General features: G+C 39.1%; 1 protein-coding gene and 1 non-coding gene across 2 annotated transcripts in view; both read left to right on the top strand.

The window, feature by feature from the left end:
* Positions 1–20,387, top strand: part of DNAH5 (dynein axonemal heavy chain 5) — a 273,908-nt gene that overhangs the window by 135,577 nt on the left and 117,944 nt on the right. Inside the window, exons 33-40 of the mRNA XM_030856579.2 lie at positions 2,907–3,119; positions 3,858–4,082; positions 5,481–5,653; positions 15,016–15,194; positions 15,595–15,782; positions 16,118–16,312; positions 19,153–19,287; positions 20,151–20,258. Coding sequence (XP_030712439.2) covers positions 2,907–3,119; positions 3,858–4,082; positions 5,481–5,653; positions 15,016–15,194; positions 15,595–15,782; positions 16,118–16,312; positions 19,153–19,287; positions 20,151–20,258 — 1,416 coding nt within the window. The remainder of the gene's footprint in view (positions 1–2,906; positions 3,120–3,857; positions 4,083–5,480; positions 5,654–15,015; positions 15,195–15,594; positions 15,783–16,117; positions 16,313–19,152; positions 19,288–20,150; positions 20,259–20,387) is intronic.
* On the top strand, positions 10,549–10,621 carry TRNAK-CUU (transfer RNA lysine (anticodon CUU)). Its single transcript has one exon. It is a non-coding gene; the product is annotated as a tRNA-Lys (tRNA).

Here is a 20,387-nt window from a genome sequence, read left to right as displayed (position 1 = left end):
AACTCCCTAAAAAAGTGACCCTTCCAGTTGGATAACATATTCAGCTCCCTTATGGTGTTTCATACAAACCTTAGTATCATTTATTTACTCATCCCAGAATACAACTTGCATCTGTTGAGCAAATACCATGGACTAGATGTTGTGCTTAACAATGGGAATATACCATCCTCAGGGTTCTCGTGCTCTGGTGGGGTCAACAGAGTGCAGCTCGTGCAGTGGTAGAGCTAGTCCATTGGAGGTCATTAAAAGCCAGTCATTTAAGTTCAAGCCCCTCGCTGTGTGCCAGGCATGATGCCAGTCCTGGGGTTCCAAGGAAGAATATATCGCAATCCATACTGCAGTTGTTTTTATGCAGTACAACATTCAAGAGAAATTTGGCAATTAAACCATCGATATTTTTGACTTGCTGTGTTTGTGTGATGCACAAGGAGCATGGAAATGCCCACCAGGGAGCCCTAACCTGGGTGTAAGGGGTGTAAGAGAAAGCTTCCTGCAGGACAATGTGGTGTTTGAACTGATTTTTTGAAGGTGAGTGGAACATAACCAGGCAAGTGGGGAAGGGACGCACAGTCTGGCCAGAGGAAGGGCAAGTGCAGTGGCCCGGAGGTGTGGGCGGTCTAGGATGTCAGAAGTGTGGGTATGTGAAGGAGTGTATTACTTTCCTAGGGCTTCCATGGATTAAAACAACAGAAAATTATTCTCTCACAGTTCCGGAGGCTAGACATCCTGACTAAGGTGTTGGCAGGGTTGGTTCCGACCAGAGGCTCTGCAGGAGAGTCTGTTTAGTGCCTGTCTCCTAGTTCCCAGTGGTGGTCAGCAATCCTTTGTGTTCCTTGTCTTGCAGACACATCAATTTGACCTCCACCTTTGTCTTCACTTGACATTTTCCTTGTGTGTCTGTGTCTAAATTTCCTTCTTCTTCTAAGGTCATTGGATTCGGGTCCACCAACATCCAAGATGACCTCATCTTAACTTGACTGCCCCTTCAAACACCCCATTTCCAAATCAGGTCCCACTCACAGGTACTAGGGGTTGGGGCTTCAATATATATTTTTGGAGGAGACCGTTTAACCCACAACATGGGGTGATGAGCAAAGGGAAAAGAGGGAGAAGGAGGCATGGACCATATTCCAGAAGGTCAAGTGCATCACACTATGGAATGTACTTCATCATGAACGTGACAAAAGGTGTGGGAGGTTTTCAGCAGAGCAGTGACCTGATGTGTGTTTCAGAAAGAGCCTCTGGCTCAGAGTAGGAGGCAGAATGGAAGGGGGCAAGGAAACCAACTTCGAAAGTGATTGCAAAGTCAGGCCGAGTTGCTACAACAAAGCGGGTGGGTGGAGAGAAAGAGGAGACCGTATGGATTGAATGGTTTAAAAATTGATCTTTCTTTTAGATCTACTGGATGCATGGGTTGAAAGAGGGCATTGAATTACCGAGGAAGTTCTTGATGTTTTCCTCAAATCCTTCTGCTTTAGCACCAGGACTTCATGGTCCTAGAGTGAAGCTTCTCATTGTTTGATTGTACATTGAAGATAATTGAAACTTCCTCATTTTCAGCCTCTGTTCCTAGCAATTACTTCTTAAAAATAAATAGCATTGATTTTTTTTTTCTTGTTGCTGTTCCTACCATAAGGTTTCTACAGCCAGGGGCAGATCCTGGTTTTGTGGGTCCTAAATCTTGTAAAATTATAAATACAAACTTATATTCAGGACCTAGAAGGGTCTGTGCAAGTGAGGGACCCTGAAACTTAAGGCTCATTAGCTTCTTGGTAGATCACTTCTGTGGACAACTAAGGAGGATTTCATTAATACAGACTAAATCTGGGCCCAAGGGAACAATGTTCCACTTACTAGAGAACAAAACAACAACAAACATTTGCATTTACTTTATAGTTTGCATCACAGTTGTTCCTTGGTGTCTGTGGGGAGGATTGGTTCCAGGACCCCAGCAGATACCAAAATCTGTGGAGGCTTAAGTCTCACATAAAATACTGTAATATTTGGATATACCTACATATGGTTTCTAGATTACTTATAATACAATACAATGTAAAGGTTATGTAAATAGTTGCCAGCGTGTGGCAAATTCAACTTTTGCTTTTTGGAACTTTCTGGAATTTTTTTTTTCAAATATTGATCAGAGGTTGGTTGAGTTTGTGGATTCAGAAACCATGGATATGGAGGGCCAACTGTATTTTGCATAACTGGCATGAGTGTCCTGTAAGGTGAGTTGGGAAGTAGGACAGGCATGATTTTTAATGACTAAATAGAAGCAAGAAATTTAGTCTCCGAGATGTGTCTTCCAACATTGGAAGGTCAGTGAATAGCACAGCACCATTTGAACCGTATTTTAGAATTCCAAATACTCCACATATTCTCATTATGCCATACTGCATGGAAATTGAAGTGAGATGACCAGACTGGGAGCTGGGTTTGCATTAGAATATATTATGCGCAACCAACAGCTCCTGTAAAGAGCACAATGTTTAGTATAGAATTGGAATTGCCTTGTGAGATGTTTGCATTGATCATTTTGACCAGGTCATTGCTAATGTCAACTTGATAATCTCGTGGTGTGGATGACAGGTTCTTAGAGAGTCCTATTTCATCTTGGGAAACTTTAGAGGTTTTTTTTGATTATCACATTTGTATTGAACATTTCTCTTAGAAAACAAGTTTTCCCCTCTCCGATATAGACTATTCGAAATTGATTTAGTATTCCCTTTTCGATTTCATGGATAGCTTTTTAAAAAATTGTTTTGGAATTGATTTTGTATCATACTTTGCCTTTTATTTTATAAAATGTGGCTTAACTTTCTACAGGAAGGATAACGTTGACAAGAGGGCAATGAAGGAATTCATTCTTTGTGTAAATATAGCTTCTTTTTGGGCTTCTAACACAGATCTATGATCGCATTCTGTCAGTTTCCTCTCGAGAGGGTGAGACGATTGAATTGGATAAACCCGTGATGGCAGAGGGCAATGTGGAAGTTTGGCTTAATTCTCTCTTGGAGGAATCTCGGGCCTCATTACATCTTGTGATTCGCCAGGCAGCTGCAAATATTCAAGAAACAGGTTTCCAACTGATTGAATTTCTTTCTTCCTTCCCTGCTCAGGTCAGTGTATTGAAATTGGAAAGTATTTTTTATAGAATAGTCATTTTAGATCTCAGATATTGTCTGTTGTAAACTACACAACTGCCTATAGTTTAACTCTAGACCAATATTAAGATTTTCATTAGGATTTGTTAAATATAGATAAGCGTAAAGATTTCAACTACAGATTATTTGGTGTTATGTATCTGTATCTATACATATGTATTTATAAGTATACATATATTTGTGCTGAGATATTTGATATGTTTTCTTTAACTTAAAATATTTTTTTCCTACTGAATCTCTTCAGTACATAAATCATAAAAGGTACTGGGTGTGTTTTACCAGAAAAATGAGAAATATGTTTCAGCAATAAAATACAGAAAATGATGTTTTCTTAGTCATGTGATCAATAGAGATTTTGTGTCTACTATGTGTAGACACATAGTGTTAGTTTGGGGAAAGTAGGTTTAAGACGTATTCTTTCCGTACCAGTAACTTAAAATCTATCTAGGGAGAAATATGACTTAGAATGAGAAGAAAAGATCTGTAGACATGTCATGAGGCTGTATGTACTTAATTGTCAGGTAAACAATATGAACAGAGTCTCCATAGGTTTTGAAACAACCCATCAACTTGATGTAATCAAGGATGGCCTGACATTTGCATAACAATCACAGCTGTTTACTATATTGTGATTTCTATTTAAATATATCCATAGGCCATACGCACTCATAAAGGCTTTTTTGTTTCCGTAAGGTTGGATTATTAGGAATTCAAATGATATGGACACGGGATTCAGAAGAGGCTCTTAGAAATGCCAAGTCTGATAAAAAAATCATGCAGAAAACCAATCAGTCTTTCCTGGAGCTACTGAACACATTGATAGACATGACAACCAAGGATCTGAGTTCCGTGGAACGAGTTAAATATGAGACTTTGATTACTATTCATGTGCACCAAAGAGATATCTTTGATGACCTGGTAAATGCTTTACAAATGCTGTGGCATATACAGAAAAGCAAATACTAGAAACTATCTTTGTTTACCCACTGGGAATAGTTTGAATGAATTCAAAGAAAAGGTAAAATTCAGGCAAAGAAGCATCTTCATGATGAGAGATTGTTTGTCAGACTTTCTTTTCAGTCTTTAGCTGAAATTTCATCTCTTTTCCAATGATCTCGGCTAAGGTGTTATGGAGGCAATTAGACTTCATTTTAAAATTCTTTGTGTGATCATTTTTAATGCTGAAATGTCATGTAGCATCCTGAAAAGCTTTTATTTGTCTTGTGCTCCTTTTGATTATTAGATTGAAGATGACCTGTTTCTTGCTACAGAAATAATAAGTGATATTGCTAGTAGAACTGCTTAGTAGTTCCTTTAAGGCTCTTCATAAATCACAGCTTTAACAAGTTATGCTACATTTTATGTCATTGATTGCAAATGGTCTTTCCTAATATAGTTTCTGACATTCAGGAGACATGCGGATTTTGCCTTTAAAGAAAGAACAGGGATGGAAAAGAGAGTTTCATAGCTATAGAAAATAGGAAAAGAAATGATATTTGTCCTCTACTATAAAATACAACATTAAATAACAGGCATGAAGCTCTTATTTTCATAATAATTTTCTGGATCATGTCTCACCCTGTTATTTAAAAAAGATTATGAAAGATTGGTTCTGATGTAATGGAAATAAAGGCAATGCATTCCAGCTGTTATGTGCTAATCTCCTCTCTCAATAGTTAAGCACTGTTTGCCTCAATGAGAAATAAAGGGCTCAGGGTAGGTAGTTTTAGATTTCTTATTTGTCAAAGAAAAATGATTAAAGTGGCTTAAAATTTTGGTTAAAAATATTCAGAAAAAAGCGTTGCTGGGCAATAACCTGCCATTTAGATGTTAGAAATTTTGGCCCCCTGCAAATCCTAGGAAGGGTAATTAACGGATTAAAAAAAAAACCCAAGAATGTACTTTATCATAATCATAAGAGGTGACTTTTTTTCCTAAGGAGATTGTTTAGCTGTATCTTTGTAAACCAAATGTGTTTTTTTTCATAGGTTGTATTTCGTGGTTAGGACTGTGGTATTGGACATTTAAGGGTGAAATTTAAGAAATGAATACCCTCCTCTTAAAATAGATCACGTTATTTAAATTGAGGGCCACAATTAGTTTCTCTTGACTTCTCCTTTTCTCATATCGTTGAAAGTACCTTTTTTTGCTGATCAATAAATGAATGGGTTGGATGGTGATGTAGTTGGCATCTCCCAAGTAGCTGGGCTCTCTTTGCGTTCCATTAACTTCACATTATGATCTACGTGAATGCTAATGCGTATAGTTAATAAGCGGTTCTCATCTCAGTTTTAACACATACCGTTTGCATTTCAGTGTCACATGCAAATCAAGAGCCCTACAGACTTTGAGTGGCTGAAACAGTGCAGATTTTATTTTAACGAAGATTCCGACAAGATGATGATTCACATCACAGATGTGCCGTTCACATACCAGAATGAGTTTGTAGGCTGCACTGACAGGCTCGTTATAACTCCCCTCACAGACAGGTGATGGAAGGGTTCTGTGAATCCTCAACTTCTCCCTCCTCCACCCCCAACCTTCTCATTCTCTCCAGGTGCTCAAGGGATTTTGGCTGACGGTCTCTTTAGGGTTTACAGGCTCTTTTATATTAAAGTCTTCGAAATTCGGTGTGTTTAGCTTTACACACATGTCTTCACATGGGATTTAGTAGGTTTGTGACTAAAACAGACTTTGCTTCCTTTGCCTTCAGTCTTATAGAGTCAAAGTTTAAATGACCTCCGTGGACATCAAATGGGAAAAAAGCGAATTAATCGCTATGTATCAATAGGTGCAAATCACCATGGGCTTTGAGGGCTGCTTTAGGGGACGGTGGCACTTACTGTCATTACAGAGACAATAAGGTGGTTTTTTAGCAGGAAAGAAATTGAGTATGAACATTGGTGAATCGTGATGGAGAGGACATTGACCTGTCCTGCCCTCTGCCTGTTATTTACCGACTGTGTTAGCCAGAGCCGCCATGCAGTTTCCCTGGACTCAGTTTCCTCATCTGTAAGATGTACTAGGTTATCTCCAGGGGTCCTTCCTCCATGGCTAATAGCCTGTAATTCACTTAGTAGAATTTGAGCTTTGTGGCATCAGTTAATTGTATATGTGCTGTTCAGGGATGCTTTGAATACTTATGTTGGACAAAATGGCTGAGTGTTAAAATCAACATTGGGCCTAAGGAGAAGCTAAATATCAGTCATTTTCACAGGATGAACCCCTGGGCTATTAGATTGAAAATATTATCGGACAAAGTATAAAAGTTTGACGTAATAGCCCTGTCTGTGAGATTCTTCCCTCTGCTCAGTTGTGATACTGAATGAAATGCTCACTTTTACCTGAGGATTGAGGAGTAGCAGAAGATTTTACTGTCCTTTTCTCCTCACATTTTCTTTGTCTTCATACACTCCATATTTCTTCTTATGTCTCATTAAAGATGATTTCTTTTTTTAAAAAAATTTTTTATTGGAGTTTAGTTGATTTACAGATGTTAGTTTCAGGTGTACAACAAAGTGAATTAGTTGTACATATACATATATCCACTCTTTTTTTAGATTCTTTTCCATATAGGCCATTACAGAGTGCTGAGTAGACTTCCCTGTGCTACACACTAGGTTCTTATTAGTTATCTATTTTATATATGTCAATAGTAGTGTGTGTATATCAATCCCAATATCCCCTGGTAACCATATGTTTATTTTCTACAAAAGATGGTTTCTACTGGATGCTTTTGGATGTCTTTTTGGAGTTGTTCTCTTTGTTTTGAAGTGCAGAGGTGAATAATGACAAAATGTGGAGAATTCCTTGAAACACTTGTAACAGCTATTTCACACCTTCTCTCCTTCCAGACCTCAAGCATCCCCCTCTCTTCCTCTCTCGACTGAAGGCCCCATTTCCTGTTTTACTGAGAAGATAGATGCTACCACAGGAGAGGACCTGCACTCATTCCCCACCATCATGTCTGCCAACCAAGCCCCTATCCTTATGCTGTCCACTTTCTCTCCTGGTTTTAGGAATGGACTTTGTGCAGCCATCCAAAGCCAACACCTTCCACTGAAACAGTTATTTTCTCTCTGGGAGCATCATCAATTTTCACTTTCCACTGGATCATTCTCATCAACGTACGATGTGCTATAATGGCTTCCAGAAAGGAAATCCTACCGTGAATCCTCTAGTTTCCCTCCCATTTCTGTACCCCCATCAAAACGCCTCAAAATCACAGTTTTTTCTATCTATTTTACCTCGAATTCACACCATTCAGGTTCTATGTATTAGTTTTCTGTTGCTTCATAACAAATGACCACACGTTTAGAAGCTTAAACAGCACAAATTATTTCACAGTTGTGTACGTCAGAAATGTGGCGCACACCTTGTAGGACTAACATCAGGTGTCAGCAGGACTGTGGTCCCCCCTGGAGTCTCTAGGGGAGAATCTGCTTTTTGTTTTCTAGTTTGTTGGCAGAATTCTTTTTCTTGTGGTTGCAGGACCTATGTCCCCACTTCCCTGCATACTGTCAGCTGAGGGCTGTTCCCAGTGTCTGGAGGCTGCCGTATTCCTTGGCTTGTGACCCCTTCCTTCATCTTCACAGCCACAACCATGGGTTGAGGCTCCTTCATGCTTCCAGTCTCTTTTCCTTTTTCCGTCTCATGTCTCTGACCCAGTCTTCCGCCTCCCTCTTCCCCTTTTAAGGACTCATGAGATTAGGTGGGGTCCACTGCGTAATTCAGGATAATCTCCCCATCTTAAGGCCTTTCACATTAATTGCATCTGCAAAGTCCCTTTAGCTGTGTAAGGTAACATATTTACAAGTTCCAGGGATTGGAATGTGGATATCTTTGGGAGACCATTATTCTGCCCATCACACTTTCTTCCCCCAGTAGGGCAGTCACCCAGATCCTCATGTTGCTAAATCCAATGGTCATTTCTAGTTCTGACCTTCCTTGACTAGTCAGCAGCATTTGCATAGGTGATCGCTGTCTCCTTTTTGATACACTTTCTTCATGTGGCTTCCAGGACACAACATTCACCTAGTTCCTCTTGTTCTGGTTGTCCCTTCATACCATCTCCTACTGGTTCCTCTTCATCTTCTTGACCCCTAATCACTGAACGCCCCAAGGCTCTTCTCCATCATGAGCTCCTCAGGTGATCTCACATGGCTTTAAATACCATCTAGATGTGGACTCCCCAATCTCTGCACCCTGACAGGGCTTCTCCCTTGAACTCCAGACACACACATTCACTTGCCTATGTGACATGTTTTCTTGGTGCTTACTGGGAATTCACACTTATGGTTGATTGTCCGCCCACAAAACTGCCCTCTTCTCCGGCTTTGCAAATGGGAATTCCATCCTTCAGTTGCTCAAGCCAAAATCCTTGGAGTATCCTAAATGCCTTTCTTTCTCTCACTTTATTATCCAATCTATCATCAAGTTTGGTCACCACCACTTTCAGAACTCACTTAGGATGTGACCACTTTTCTCCCCTTTGCTGTTATCATGTTAGTCCAGGCCACCATAATGCCTAGGCTGGATGACTGCAATAGTCTTTTATCTGGTTTCCTGCTTCTGCCATTGCCTCTCAATTCAGACACTGGAATATAAGTCAGGTCCTATCATCCCTTTGCCTTGATCTCCACTGTCTTTCCATCTCACCCAAAGTAAAAGCCAGTGTCCTTACATTGGCCTATAAGACCTGCCATGATCTGATCCCTGCTACTCTTTCTCCTTCCTCATTGAGCTCCAGCTACTTGCTCCTTGGCTGTTCCTTGAATAGTCTCAGCACACTGCTGCCTCAGGACCTTTGCACTTGCTGTTGCCTTAACTGGGAACCCTTTTCCTTTCAATACTGGCATAGCTCACTTCCTCTTCTCCAGGTCTCCGATTGAATGTCATCGCACATGGGTCTTTGGACTTGACACATTTGAAGCAGCAATCCCCACACTCCTGAACCCTCCTAACCAGCTTGATTTTTCCTGTTTTCTACTTCTGAATAGTTTATTTCCTTCCTTTAGGATATCAGGTATATCCTTTGAGGTATAGATTTCCTGTGATTTATTCACTGCCCCTAGAACAGTTCTGTGCCATAATAGGTACTAAATAAAATTTCCCAAATGAATGAAGAAATGTTTATTTTCAAAGTCACATCTTTGTGGCGAAAAAATTAAGTCGTACCTAAAGATATAAAGTTGAAAGTATGAGAGCAAAATTTTTCTATTTTTCAAAATGATTAGTAGTTTATTTTCTAAGAAATTTTAAATGCTTATATGTCAAGATTCTTTTTAACTTTCATATATAGGTATCAGATTATACAAACTTTTTTGCAACGTGATTCTTTCACTGTATTAATTATCTTGTATATATTTCTGTATCAAAAAACTTGAGAACTTTAAAAACAAAGTATATAAGTGGAGGTGATTCTAAAGTTTGTTTCCCCCTGTTTCACTCTAAATGTTCACTTGTTTGTTCTTCTCTAAGTTGATTACGGGAGGAGTGAGTCACCATTTTTTGCTGGTCATTGGGATTGCATTGCAAGATTGGCTGCCTTTTTACAAAATAATTCCTCACTAAGATTAATACTTGAATAAAACAAAGGCCAGAGACCTTGACATCTTGTCAGCTTTTCACTGACTGCCCTGTGAAAATTCAACAATGTTGATAGTGATAGTCTCTGGGAAACGTGACATCATTTGGATGGAGTTGCAGATATTTCAGATGATAAAATAGTCAATAAATATGCTAAAAACATATAGTGCCTTTTTCGAAAAGCTCATGGTATTTTTCATGACCAGTCCTTCCTTCTACTTTTGAGCACAAGTCGAGAAGTCTGGAATCTTTCTTACTACAGTAAATCCCCTACATACAAATGAGTTCCATTCCGAGAGCACGTTCGTAAGTCCAATTTGTTCGTAAGTCCAGCAAAGTTAGCCTAGGTACCCAACTAACACAATCGGCTATATAGTACTGTACTGTAATAGATTTATAATACTTTTCACACAAATAATACATAAAAAACAAACAAACACAAAAAATAAAGAAAACATGTTTAATCTTACAGTACCTTGAAAAGTACAGTACAACAGCTGGCATCCAGGGGCTGGCATCGAGTGAACAGGCAAATAGAGTTACTGACTGGAGGAGGGAGAGGAGGTGGGAGATGGTAGAGCTGAAGGATTGTCAGCAATAGGAGACAGAGGGAAAGCTGCAATTCCACTCATGCATGATGTTGATGGAACGCACGTTCGCATCTTTGAAAGTTCGCAACTTTAAGGTTCTTATGTAGGGGACTTGCTGTACTGCTATCACTTAAGACCGAGGGCAGCAGAAATTGAAGACTGATGGAGACATCTTTCTTCTTGATAAGAAATGTAAACAGGGGAATTCCCTGGTGGTCCAGTGGTTAGGACTCTGCACTCTTACTGTAGAGGACCTGGGTTTGATCCCTGGTTGGGGAACTAACATCCCACAAGCCGCGCAGTGTGGCCAAAAAAAAAAACCATAGACAGGCCTCATGACGTGTGTTCTTTCTCTAACATTCTCACAGCTGCCGTGAGTTATACCTGGATCTTGACCACTGGGCTGTGTAGTCTTTGCCAAGACAGCTAACCTTTCTGAGTCCCTTCTTTTGGAATCATTGTGTGGACTAGATGTAATGTAGATAGGGACCTACATTAATGTAGGTAGGGACCCAGCACTGGGCCTGCCACTGAGTAAATGTTAGTCATCATTAATAATGTTGCTATGACTATTGTTTTTCATTCTTTTTTTGGTTTGTTTAGAATTTTTTATTTTAAAATTTTTATTTATTTATTTATTTATGGCTGCGTTGGGTCTTTGTTGCTATATGTGGGCTTTCTCTAGTTGCAGTGAGTGGGGGCTACCGTTCATTGTGGTGTGCCGGCTTCTCATTGCGGTGGCTTCTCTTGTGGAGCATGGGCTCTAGGCACGTGGGCTTCAGTAGTTGTGGCACACAGGCTCAGGAGTTGTGGCTCGCGGGCTCTAGAGCACAGGCTTAGTAGTTGTGGCGCATGGGCTTAGTTGCTCCGCGGCATGTGGGATCTTCCCAGACCAGGGCTTGAGCCCGTGTCCCCTCTATTGACAGGAGGATTCTTAACCACTGCACCACCAGGGAAGCCCTAGAATTTTTTAAATTGAAGTATAGTTGATTTACAATACTGTGTTAGTTTCAAGTGTACAGCAAATTGCTTCAGTTATTTTTTTTCAGATTATGTTCCATTATAGGTTATTATAAGATATTGAATATAATTCCCTGTGCTATACCGTAACTCCTTGTTACTTATCTATTTTATGTATAGTAGTGTGTATCTGTTAATCCCATACTCCTAATTTGTCCCTCCCTCTCTCTCCCACTTGGTAACGGTAAGTTTTTTTTCTGTTTGTGAGTCTGTTTCTGTTTTATATATATATTCATTTGTATTTTCTTTTTAGATTCCACATATGCGATATCATATAGCATTTGTCTTTCTCTGACTTACTTCACTAATATTCTCTAGGTTCATCCACATTGCTGCATGTGGCACTATTTCTTTTCTTTTTTTTTTTTGTGAATGAGTAGTATTCCATTGTGTGTGCGTGTGTGTATATATATACACACACCACATCTTAAGCCAATCCTTTGTTGATGGGCACTTGGGTTGTTTCCGTGTCTTGGATGTTGTAAATATTGCAGCTGTGAACATTGCGGTGCACGTATCTTTTTGAATTAGAGTTTTCGTCTTTTCTGGTTGTATGCCCAGGGGTGGGATTGCTGGACCATACAGTGACTCTGTTTTTAGTTTTTTTAAGGAACCTCCATACTGTTTTCCATAGTGACTGCACCAATTTACATTCCCACCAACAGTGCAGGAGGGTTCCCTTTTCTCCACACCCTCTCCAGCATTTGTAATTTGTAGACATTTTAATGGTGGCCATTCTAACTGGTGTGAGGTGATACCTCATTGCAGTTTTGATTTGCATTTCTCTAATAATTAGGGATATTGAACATCTTTTCATGTGCCTGTTGGCCATCTGTATGACTTCTTTGGACAAATGTCTATTTTGGTCTTCTGTCCATTTTTTGATTGGGTTGTTTGGTTTTTCAATATTGAGTTAATCATTGATAACACATTCTTTACCAACCTTTCCTTTCATTTCTCCTTAAGCCTGTCCTATAATCAAAGAATCTATAACTAATCCAAGTTCTCAACAAAGATAATTAACTTTCTGATGCATATACCCTGTTGTCTTGACAAGTTTTTCAGCATTTTAGAATCAATACTGTTTAAGAATAGGAGCTGAAAGCACTTCTGGTTTACGTGTGGTGAAATGCATCTAGATCACTATGAATACTTAATACTATACTTGCGTGCTAATGAGCCTTGGGTCATGGGGTTGGTCATTGTTCATTTGGTGCCAGGGTCACATTCTACATCTCTAACTCTAGTAGCTACTGGGAAAGGAGGAAGCAGATAAAAGTGTATGGGTGGGCCAGCACAAGCCATTTATTCAACAGATGTTCACAGAATACTGGGTGACAAGGGTTAGGCAAATAGCTGGGAGTAAAAGTAGTTCCTGACAGCAGAGAGCTTATGGCCATCTAGTGGGGAGGCAGGAAAGTATAGCAGAGCTGCTAAAAGGCCACTAGATCACATAAACTCCAAACCCGTTCAGGAATGATAAGATTTTTGAAAGCAGCAGAGACTGGAAAGGAAAGCAGAGAAGGGAGGGGGTGAGGTACACTTACATGTAGAATGCTCTGGAGAGAATCATGTCAACAAGTACATGAAGATGTTCTGGCAGGTCCATGCTTGTCTCTGAAAGGCAAGTCCTAGAGGGTTTGGGTGCCAGCATATTGGCCTCTGTACCCCAACACCAAATTAATTCTCAGAGACAGAGTTTGGGGTGAAGTACAAAAGCATAGCTTTATTGCTTTGCCAGGTTAAGGGGGCCACAACGGGCTGATGCCCTCAAAACTGTGATTGGTTGGTGGGGAGCTAAGTGGGAGTCGGCATCATCAACCTTCTGGTTTCAGCTGGTCTGGGGTCTACGTGCTTGTGGGCAGCATGCAGTTAACTTCTCCCACCTGGCAGGGGGTTTCAGTATCTGCAAAACAGCTCAAAGATATTGTTATGAATATCCTGTGGTGGGGAACCAGGACCCTGCCCCAAGGCTGCGCTGTTGTTTCTTTTGACTGTTCCTCCCTTGTCTCACATCCCCCCTCTTCCCTAATTAGCAACTGTTTGAACCTGCTCCTTGGAACTCAGGGAAGGTCTTGGAAGCTGAATGAAGCCTGTTTCCTGTAATCAAGAAATAGGGGACACAGAACAGCTTTTGTGCCCAGGAGCCTCACAGGGTCCTGCTTGGTATCAATTGGACTGAAGTCCCACCTATTGGAGAAAGTGAGGGATAGATCACCGGGCATGGCTGCCCTTTCTTCATGTAAATAGCATGATTTCTTTCTGGCAGCTTAACAACTTGCTACTTCTTCAGTTTAAATATAAACCCAAATGATCCCATGATAAGGAGGATTTGCAAGACAGAGCAACTGGGTGGCCGGAGTTCCTGGAGATTTATTCCTTACCGTGAGAGTGTGGACGTGTCCTAGACCTGGGCAGCGTGAGAGCTTGTGGCCACACAGACTGGCTGAAGTCTCTGCTCCCTCCACCATGACCCTCAGAAAAATTATTCCATCTCTGTGAGCCTCTCTCCTCATCTGTAAAATGGTGAAAATAAGTGGCTTCCCTGCAGGGTTCAGTGGGGTTTAAGTGCCATAGTGTAGGTGGAGCTATTGTGACATGTTAGCTGTTATTACAGAGACTGCTGTGCAAGGGATAACAAGACTTCAAGAGGAAAGATAAGACCTTGGGTTAAAAGGCAGGATCAAAGTGAGATCAGGCATCCTTCTGGTTTTATACCCACATTTCCTTCTTTGAATCCAGGCTCATTTTTTGCATTCGGGGCTGAGTCATTTACCTGCCTTTTGGGGAACCCAAACCCAATAAAATTGAGAACCTAGACGCCTCCGGATGGGTGTGCTCACTTCTCATTCCCACACTTCATTGCTGGATAATCACTTTATTTTCTTCAAAAATTTTTTTCAAGTCCAGATGAATGCTTTAGAGTTTAGCCTTCAGAAAGCCCTAAACTGCATTACATTATAGATTACCTCCTTTTACGGCACTGGGTGATGCTGGGAAATTGAGCAATTCATCAGCAAGTTATCGGTTGTTTTCCTTCACAGGCATTCTTGTATTCTCTCACCAGAATCTTTTATTTGTTAATATCATACTGTAAGATACAGTAGAAGGTATTTGCAGGTTTAGTAGGTGCTCCCAGAAATAGATTTAAGGTGTGATTATTTAGCAATGTGTGGTTTAAATCTCATGTGATCATTGGTTTCCAAGTTTATCAAATCATCGACTCTTAGATTCAGAAGGGGATTAATCTACATAACGGCCCCCAGTCTGCTTCCTAGAATACTCTTCTTTAGATGTTGGTAGACTTCTTTGAAAAAGTTGCCAAATAAGTTTTGGAAATGCTATGTACCCTTTTTCATAATTGAAGATTGTGAATATACATTATCATAAAAAATCCTGTTGAACCTTTTTAAGAGTTTTCAAACATATTTGACCATAGACCACTCCCTCCTTCCTTTTTCCTCAACACATGTTAATATCCATAAGGATAAGTGTATTTTAGGATGCAGTTTTGGAAAGGTTATGTAGGGATAATGGTCAGGATCTTCCTTTTTTCAATTTTGTGCCTGTATCATGTCACTGCGATGTCTCAGAAGTATCTTCCAGATGCCAGTGGTGTGGTTCTAGTGATCTCTCTACCCCTCCCCCTCCAGGTGTTATATCACGTTGGCTCAAGCTCTGGGAATGAGCATGGGGGGAGCCCCCGCTGGACCAGCAGGAACAGGCAAAACAGAAACGACCAAAGATATGGGACGATGTCTTGGGAAATACGTCGTGGTTTTCAATTGTTCAGACCAGATGGATTTCCGAGGACTTGGACGGATTTTTAAAGGTGAGGGTTATATTTTTTTAAAATTTTTAAATTCATGAGAAATTTAAGCTAAGGTGGAATATCTTGTTAAGATTTATTTTTCAACAATTGGCTACATCTTAGTGTCATTTTCCAACTTTGTAAAACTTTTTGGGAAACCTGAATCTTACCAGTGTTGTGTGGGTCAAATGTCAATATCACTTGCCTTTGTAATGTTCCTTTATCCCTGCGGGTTGGGTGTTTACAGATAAAGGGTCACATTGTGCGTTATTTTGGAGGCATTTTATGTATGATCTATTTGTTCAACTTTATGTTTGAGCAAACTTATCTGTGGCTTGACCTGGCAGTTGCATAATGCTCTTTTTCTTGACTTTCCAAAATTATGTACTAATTGGATTTTCTATTTAATTTCCGTTCTAAGGACTGGCTCAATCTGGATCCTGGGGTTGTTTTGATGAATTTAATCGTATCGACCTACCAGTTCTCTCTGTTGCAGCCCAGCAGATTTCCATTATTCTGACATGTAAAAAGGAGCGTAAAAAATCTTTTATTTTTACTGATGGAGATAATGTGACTATGAACCCTGAATTTGGGCTTTTTCTGACTATGGTAAGGAACCACAAGAAGAGCTACTGAACTTCAGCCTTCTTTTCACAGTTTTCACACATGTCCCTGTTCATATGTCACTTATTTTCCATGAATGGAAATTGGGATTGTAATTTTCACTCCTGTTTGAAAACCTTTGGTGTTAAACAGAGCTCATATTAATAACTCATGACTTAGTCTCTCCAGTTAAAAGGAGAGTGAGATATGTAAATGAATTTTCTGGTTGTCATTCCAGATTTGTTTTGTGTGCATAATGAATCTTTTAATATCATGCTGATGTGTTGCGCTTGTTACCCCATGACCGTATCGTTCATCCTTGGGTTTTATTTTCTGTATAGAATCCTGGCTATGCTGGGCGGCAGGAACTCCCTGAAAACTTGAAGATTAACTTCCGCTCCGTGGCCATGATGGTGCCTGACCGACAGATTATCATCAGGGTGAAGTTGGCTAGTTGCGGCTTCACTGACAACATTGTTTTGGCCAGGAAGTTTTTCACGCTCTACAAGCTGTGTGAGGAGCAGCTTTCTAAGCAGGTGTGACATTCTGAAGGCCCCTATGTACTTAGGCGTATTTAAATTTTTTATTCAGTGCTGGAGAGGGTGTGGAGAAAAGGGAATCTTTCTACACTGTTGGGGGGAATGTAAGTTGGTGCAGCCACTGTGGAAAACAGTATGGAGGTTCCTCAGAAAACTAAAAATAGAACTACCATATGACACAGCAATCCCTCTCCTGGGCATATATCCAGACAAAACTGTAATTCGAAAAGATACATGCACCCCAATGTTCATTGCAGCACAGCTTATAATAGCCAAGACATGGAAGCAACCTAAATGTCCATCAAAAGATGAATGGGCAAAGAAGCGGTACATATATACAGTGGAATATTACTCAGCCATAAAAAAGAATGAAATAATGCCATTTGTAGCAACATGGATGGACCTAGAGATGATCATACTAAGTGAAGTCAGGCAGAGAAAGACAAATATCATATGATATCAATTACATGTGGAATCTAAAAAAATGATACAAAGGAACTTATTTACAAAACAGAAATAGACTCACAGATACAGAAAACAAGCCTATGGTTACCAAAGGGGAAGGCAGGGGGAGGGGTAAATTAGGAGTTTGGGATTAACATATACATACTGCTATATATAAAATAGGTACACAACAAAGACCTACTGTATAGCACAGGGAACTGTACTCAATATTGTGTAATAACCTATACCAGAAAAGAATCTTAAAAAGAATACACATATGTATATGTATAACTGAATCACTTTGCTGTACACCTGAAACTAACACAATATTGTAAATCAGCTATACTCTAATATAAAATAAAAATTAAAAAAAATTGTGGACTGGGGTTGTTGACAAGGTACCTCATATATACAAAGTAGAAAGTTGTATCATGGCAAAAACAATTTTACATGCATAGTTTTACTAAGTACATTTGAAGAAATTAACATTTAAGGCATAGAAATGAAGTTAACACTATCTGAACTGACTTAAGAGCCAAAGAATTATGAATATTGATGTTTGCTTTTTATCTCACCTGTTCATTCATCATAATGTATGTCACGTGTCCTCATGGTTTTGAGGAACCTCTCAATCCAAACTTCTTCGAATCTAGGTTATACCCACAGGTTCAACTATATTCCATTCTCACTCAAAACATTCTTGGTTTCTTCTGATTATTGCAGCCTTTACTCACTGATTCTTCCCTTTTCCCTGCTGTTTCTTGCAGGTAGAGAAACTCCCACATCACTGACTCCTGCCCTCTTCCTCTCTAATTTCATTTCTCCTCCTTCACTCCTATTGCCCTTGTTCACAAGGTCACAAGGGAAATGAAATGAGTCCATGTGTACAAAACAATTGACCCCATGCTGATTCCTTGGTGAGCATTCTGTGAATCTCACTTCATGCCCACAGATTTAACAGAGTCTAATGCTGATAAGTTTTCCTTAATTAATTCCACTCACCAGTACTTTCAAGTCATTGTTATTGTACTTTTATGCAAGCTTGCTCATGTTTTTATTTTATTGCCACAATTAGAATTTAAACTCCTTGAAGGCAGGAACTCGGTCTGAATATTTTTATGTGCTCTATCCTCCAAACGATTGGTATTAAGTGATGCATACTGCTCCCAATTAGCAGATAATGTTTTTTTTTTCTATAGGTTTTTAGAATTATGATGAAAAAATATTAAATTTATCACTTAACCATTTTTAAGCATATAGTTCAGTAGTGTTAAGTAAATGCACATTGTTGTGAAACAGATCTCCATAACTTTTTTGTCTTGCAAAACTGAAACTCTATACCCATTATACAACTCCACTCTTCCCTTCCCCCCATTCCCTGGTAACCACAATTCTACTTTGTGGTTCCATGTATTTGGCTCCTTTAGATAGCTCATATAAGTGGAACCGTACAGTATTTGTCTTTTTGTGACTGGCTTATTTAATTTAGTATAATGTTCTCAAGTTTCATCCATGGTGTAGCATGTAAGAGTATTATACTTTCTTCCTTTTCCTGGTTGAAAAACATTCTTAATTTTAAATGTATGCCATGTTTTGTTTATCCGTTCATCAGTCGATGGGCATTTGGGTTGCTTCCACCTCCTGGCTATCGTGAATAGTGTTCCTATGAACATGAGTGTTTAAATATCTTTTTGAGACTCTGCTTTCAATTCTTTTGAATATATTCCCTGAAGTGGGATTGCTGTATGATATGGTAGTTGTATTTTAAATTGTTTGACCAACTGCCAGGGATACTCTTTCCTATAGTGGTTGGATGATTGGTTTTTAATTATTCACTTTATATGTGTTGAAATTTGGCATGATTGAGCTTTTATAAATACCTATCAAGGGGACAACAAAGCTGGGGGCTTGACTTTCTGATTTGTCCTTATTGTTTCCCTCTCTAGGTAATCCTGGAATGTAGCTACTTTTCTTTCTCCTCAATACCCCTGTCTTTTAAACTTATATGATGTTCATGAGTGAGGTCTCAGTTTAATTCTGGTTCAGAATTTTAGCTTTCAAGATATGAGGAAATTTTCTTATGGATGATTGGTTAAGAAGGGCTCAAGGGGACATGTATCTCCAGGAGGAAATTTATTCCTTTCTGTCTGTCAAAATCTATTAGTTCTGATCTAAGGGCTTAAATTAATGATGGTACAGGAGAGGATTCTTTTGGGTATTCTCCATTTGCTAAAAAAAAAGAATCTATTGATAAAAAAATTTATTGCCCCACTAACTGTACAAATTTTCTAAAGGAAAATCAGCATTTATTCATTATGTCTTTGTCAAATTTGTACAGTTTCTATGGGTAAGTTAATATTGAAAATAAGCCCCGTGTACCTCATATTCTTCAGGTACATTATGACTTTGGTCTGCGTAATATTCTGTCTGTTCTGCGAACTCTGGGAGCAGCCAAAAGAGCCAACCCCACGGATACAGAGTCCACAATTGTCATGCGTGTACTACGAGATATGAATCTTTCCAAACTGGTAAGATTCACAGATGGAAATGTTCCACCCACTTAAATTTCAGTTTAACTAAGCACAAATGCGATTAGAAATATTTATTTAAAGTGCTCATTTAAAATGCTTAATTATCAGATAAATACATAGAGCATAACATAAATTTAAATTACATAGAGCATAACTTTAAATTACATTTTTTCAGGAGCAATTTTTGTGGTGGCTCATCTCTAGTCTAACATGTCTATTCCAATAGAATTAAAATGGATTTTTAAAAATCCACGTCTTACATTTCCAAATACCTTGAAATTTTTGTGCTGTAGAGCTAAAATCCCTTTTACCTTCGTGAAAGTAGACCTTGGAAGGAAATTGTATGTGACTTTTACAAGTGCGTAATAATTTCACATTCTCTGATTTCACAGTAGAGACTGAACAATCAGTTGTCCAGTATCAGTGGATCCATGTACGGGATGACAGAATGATATATTTTTATTTCAAAATAAGAGTATGAACCAAATTCCAATTCATGAATTTGCCACTATTCTCCTTTTAAAAAATTATTTTTAAGTTAAAGGAGAAATTGTAGGTTATTTAGTAAATTCCCCAATCTGGTGGTTTTATGGAAAGGTTGTCATGTAGGCAATATTTTCTTTCCTTCTATTTCCTTCCTTTTTTTTTTCTCTTCTCCCCCCTCACCCCTTTTTTAAAAAACTGATTTTTAATTTAGTAAACATGATGAAAATAGTTCTCAACTTCAGTGGAGGTGATATTTTATTTATTACTGTTTGTGACAAAGTAATCTGGGCTGTATTGGACATCTTTAGTTTATCTGATATTGCCATGTTTATGCCAAAAGATTTGGTCTGATCTCCCTTTATTTTCTTTCTGAGATTGATGAGGATGAACCCTTATTTTTGAGTCTGATTGAAGATCTCTTCCCAAATATTCTTCTGGACAAGGCCGGTTACCCTGAACTGGAAATGGCAATTAGTAGACAGGTAATATATTTCACAGGACATCAAGTACAGTGTCCCTTTCATCTGAACTTCATGGGAATCAAGTGGAGCTGTTGTGGCCTAAATCTACAGGTTCCGAGAACAACACTGAGGCTGTGACTATAGTTTTAA

The sequence above is a fragment of the Globicephala melas genome, chromosome 3, assembly GCF_963455315.2.
Source record: "Globicephala melas chromosome 3, mGloMel1.2, whole genome shotgun sequence".
In the NCBI taxonomy this organism is placed as follows: Eukaryota; Metazoa; Chordata; class Mammalia; order Artiodactyla; family Delphinidae; genus Globicephala; species Globicephala melas.
This window is presented reverse-complemented; position numbering and strand designations above follow the sequence as displayed.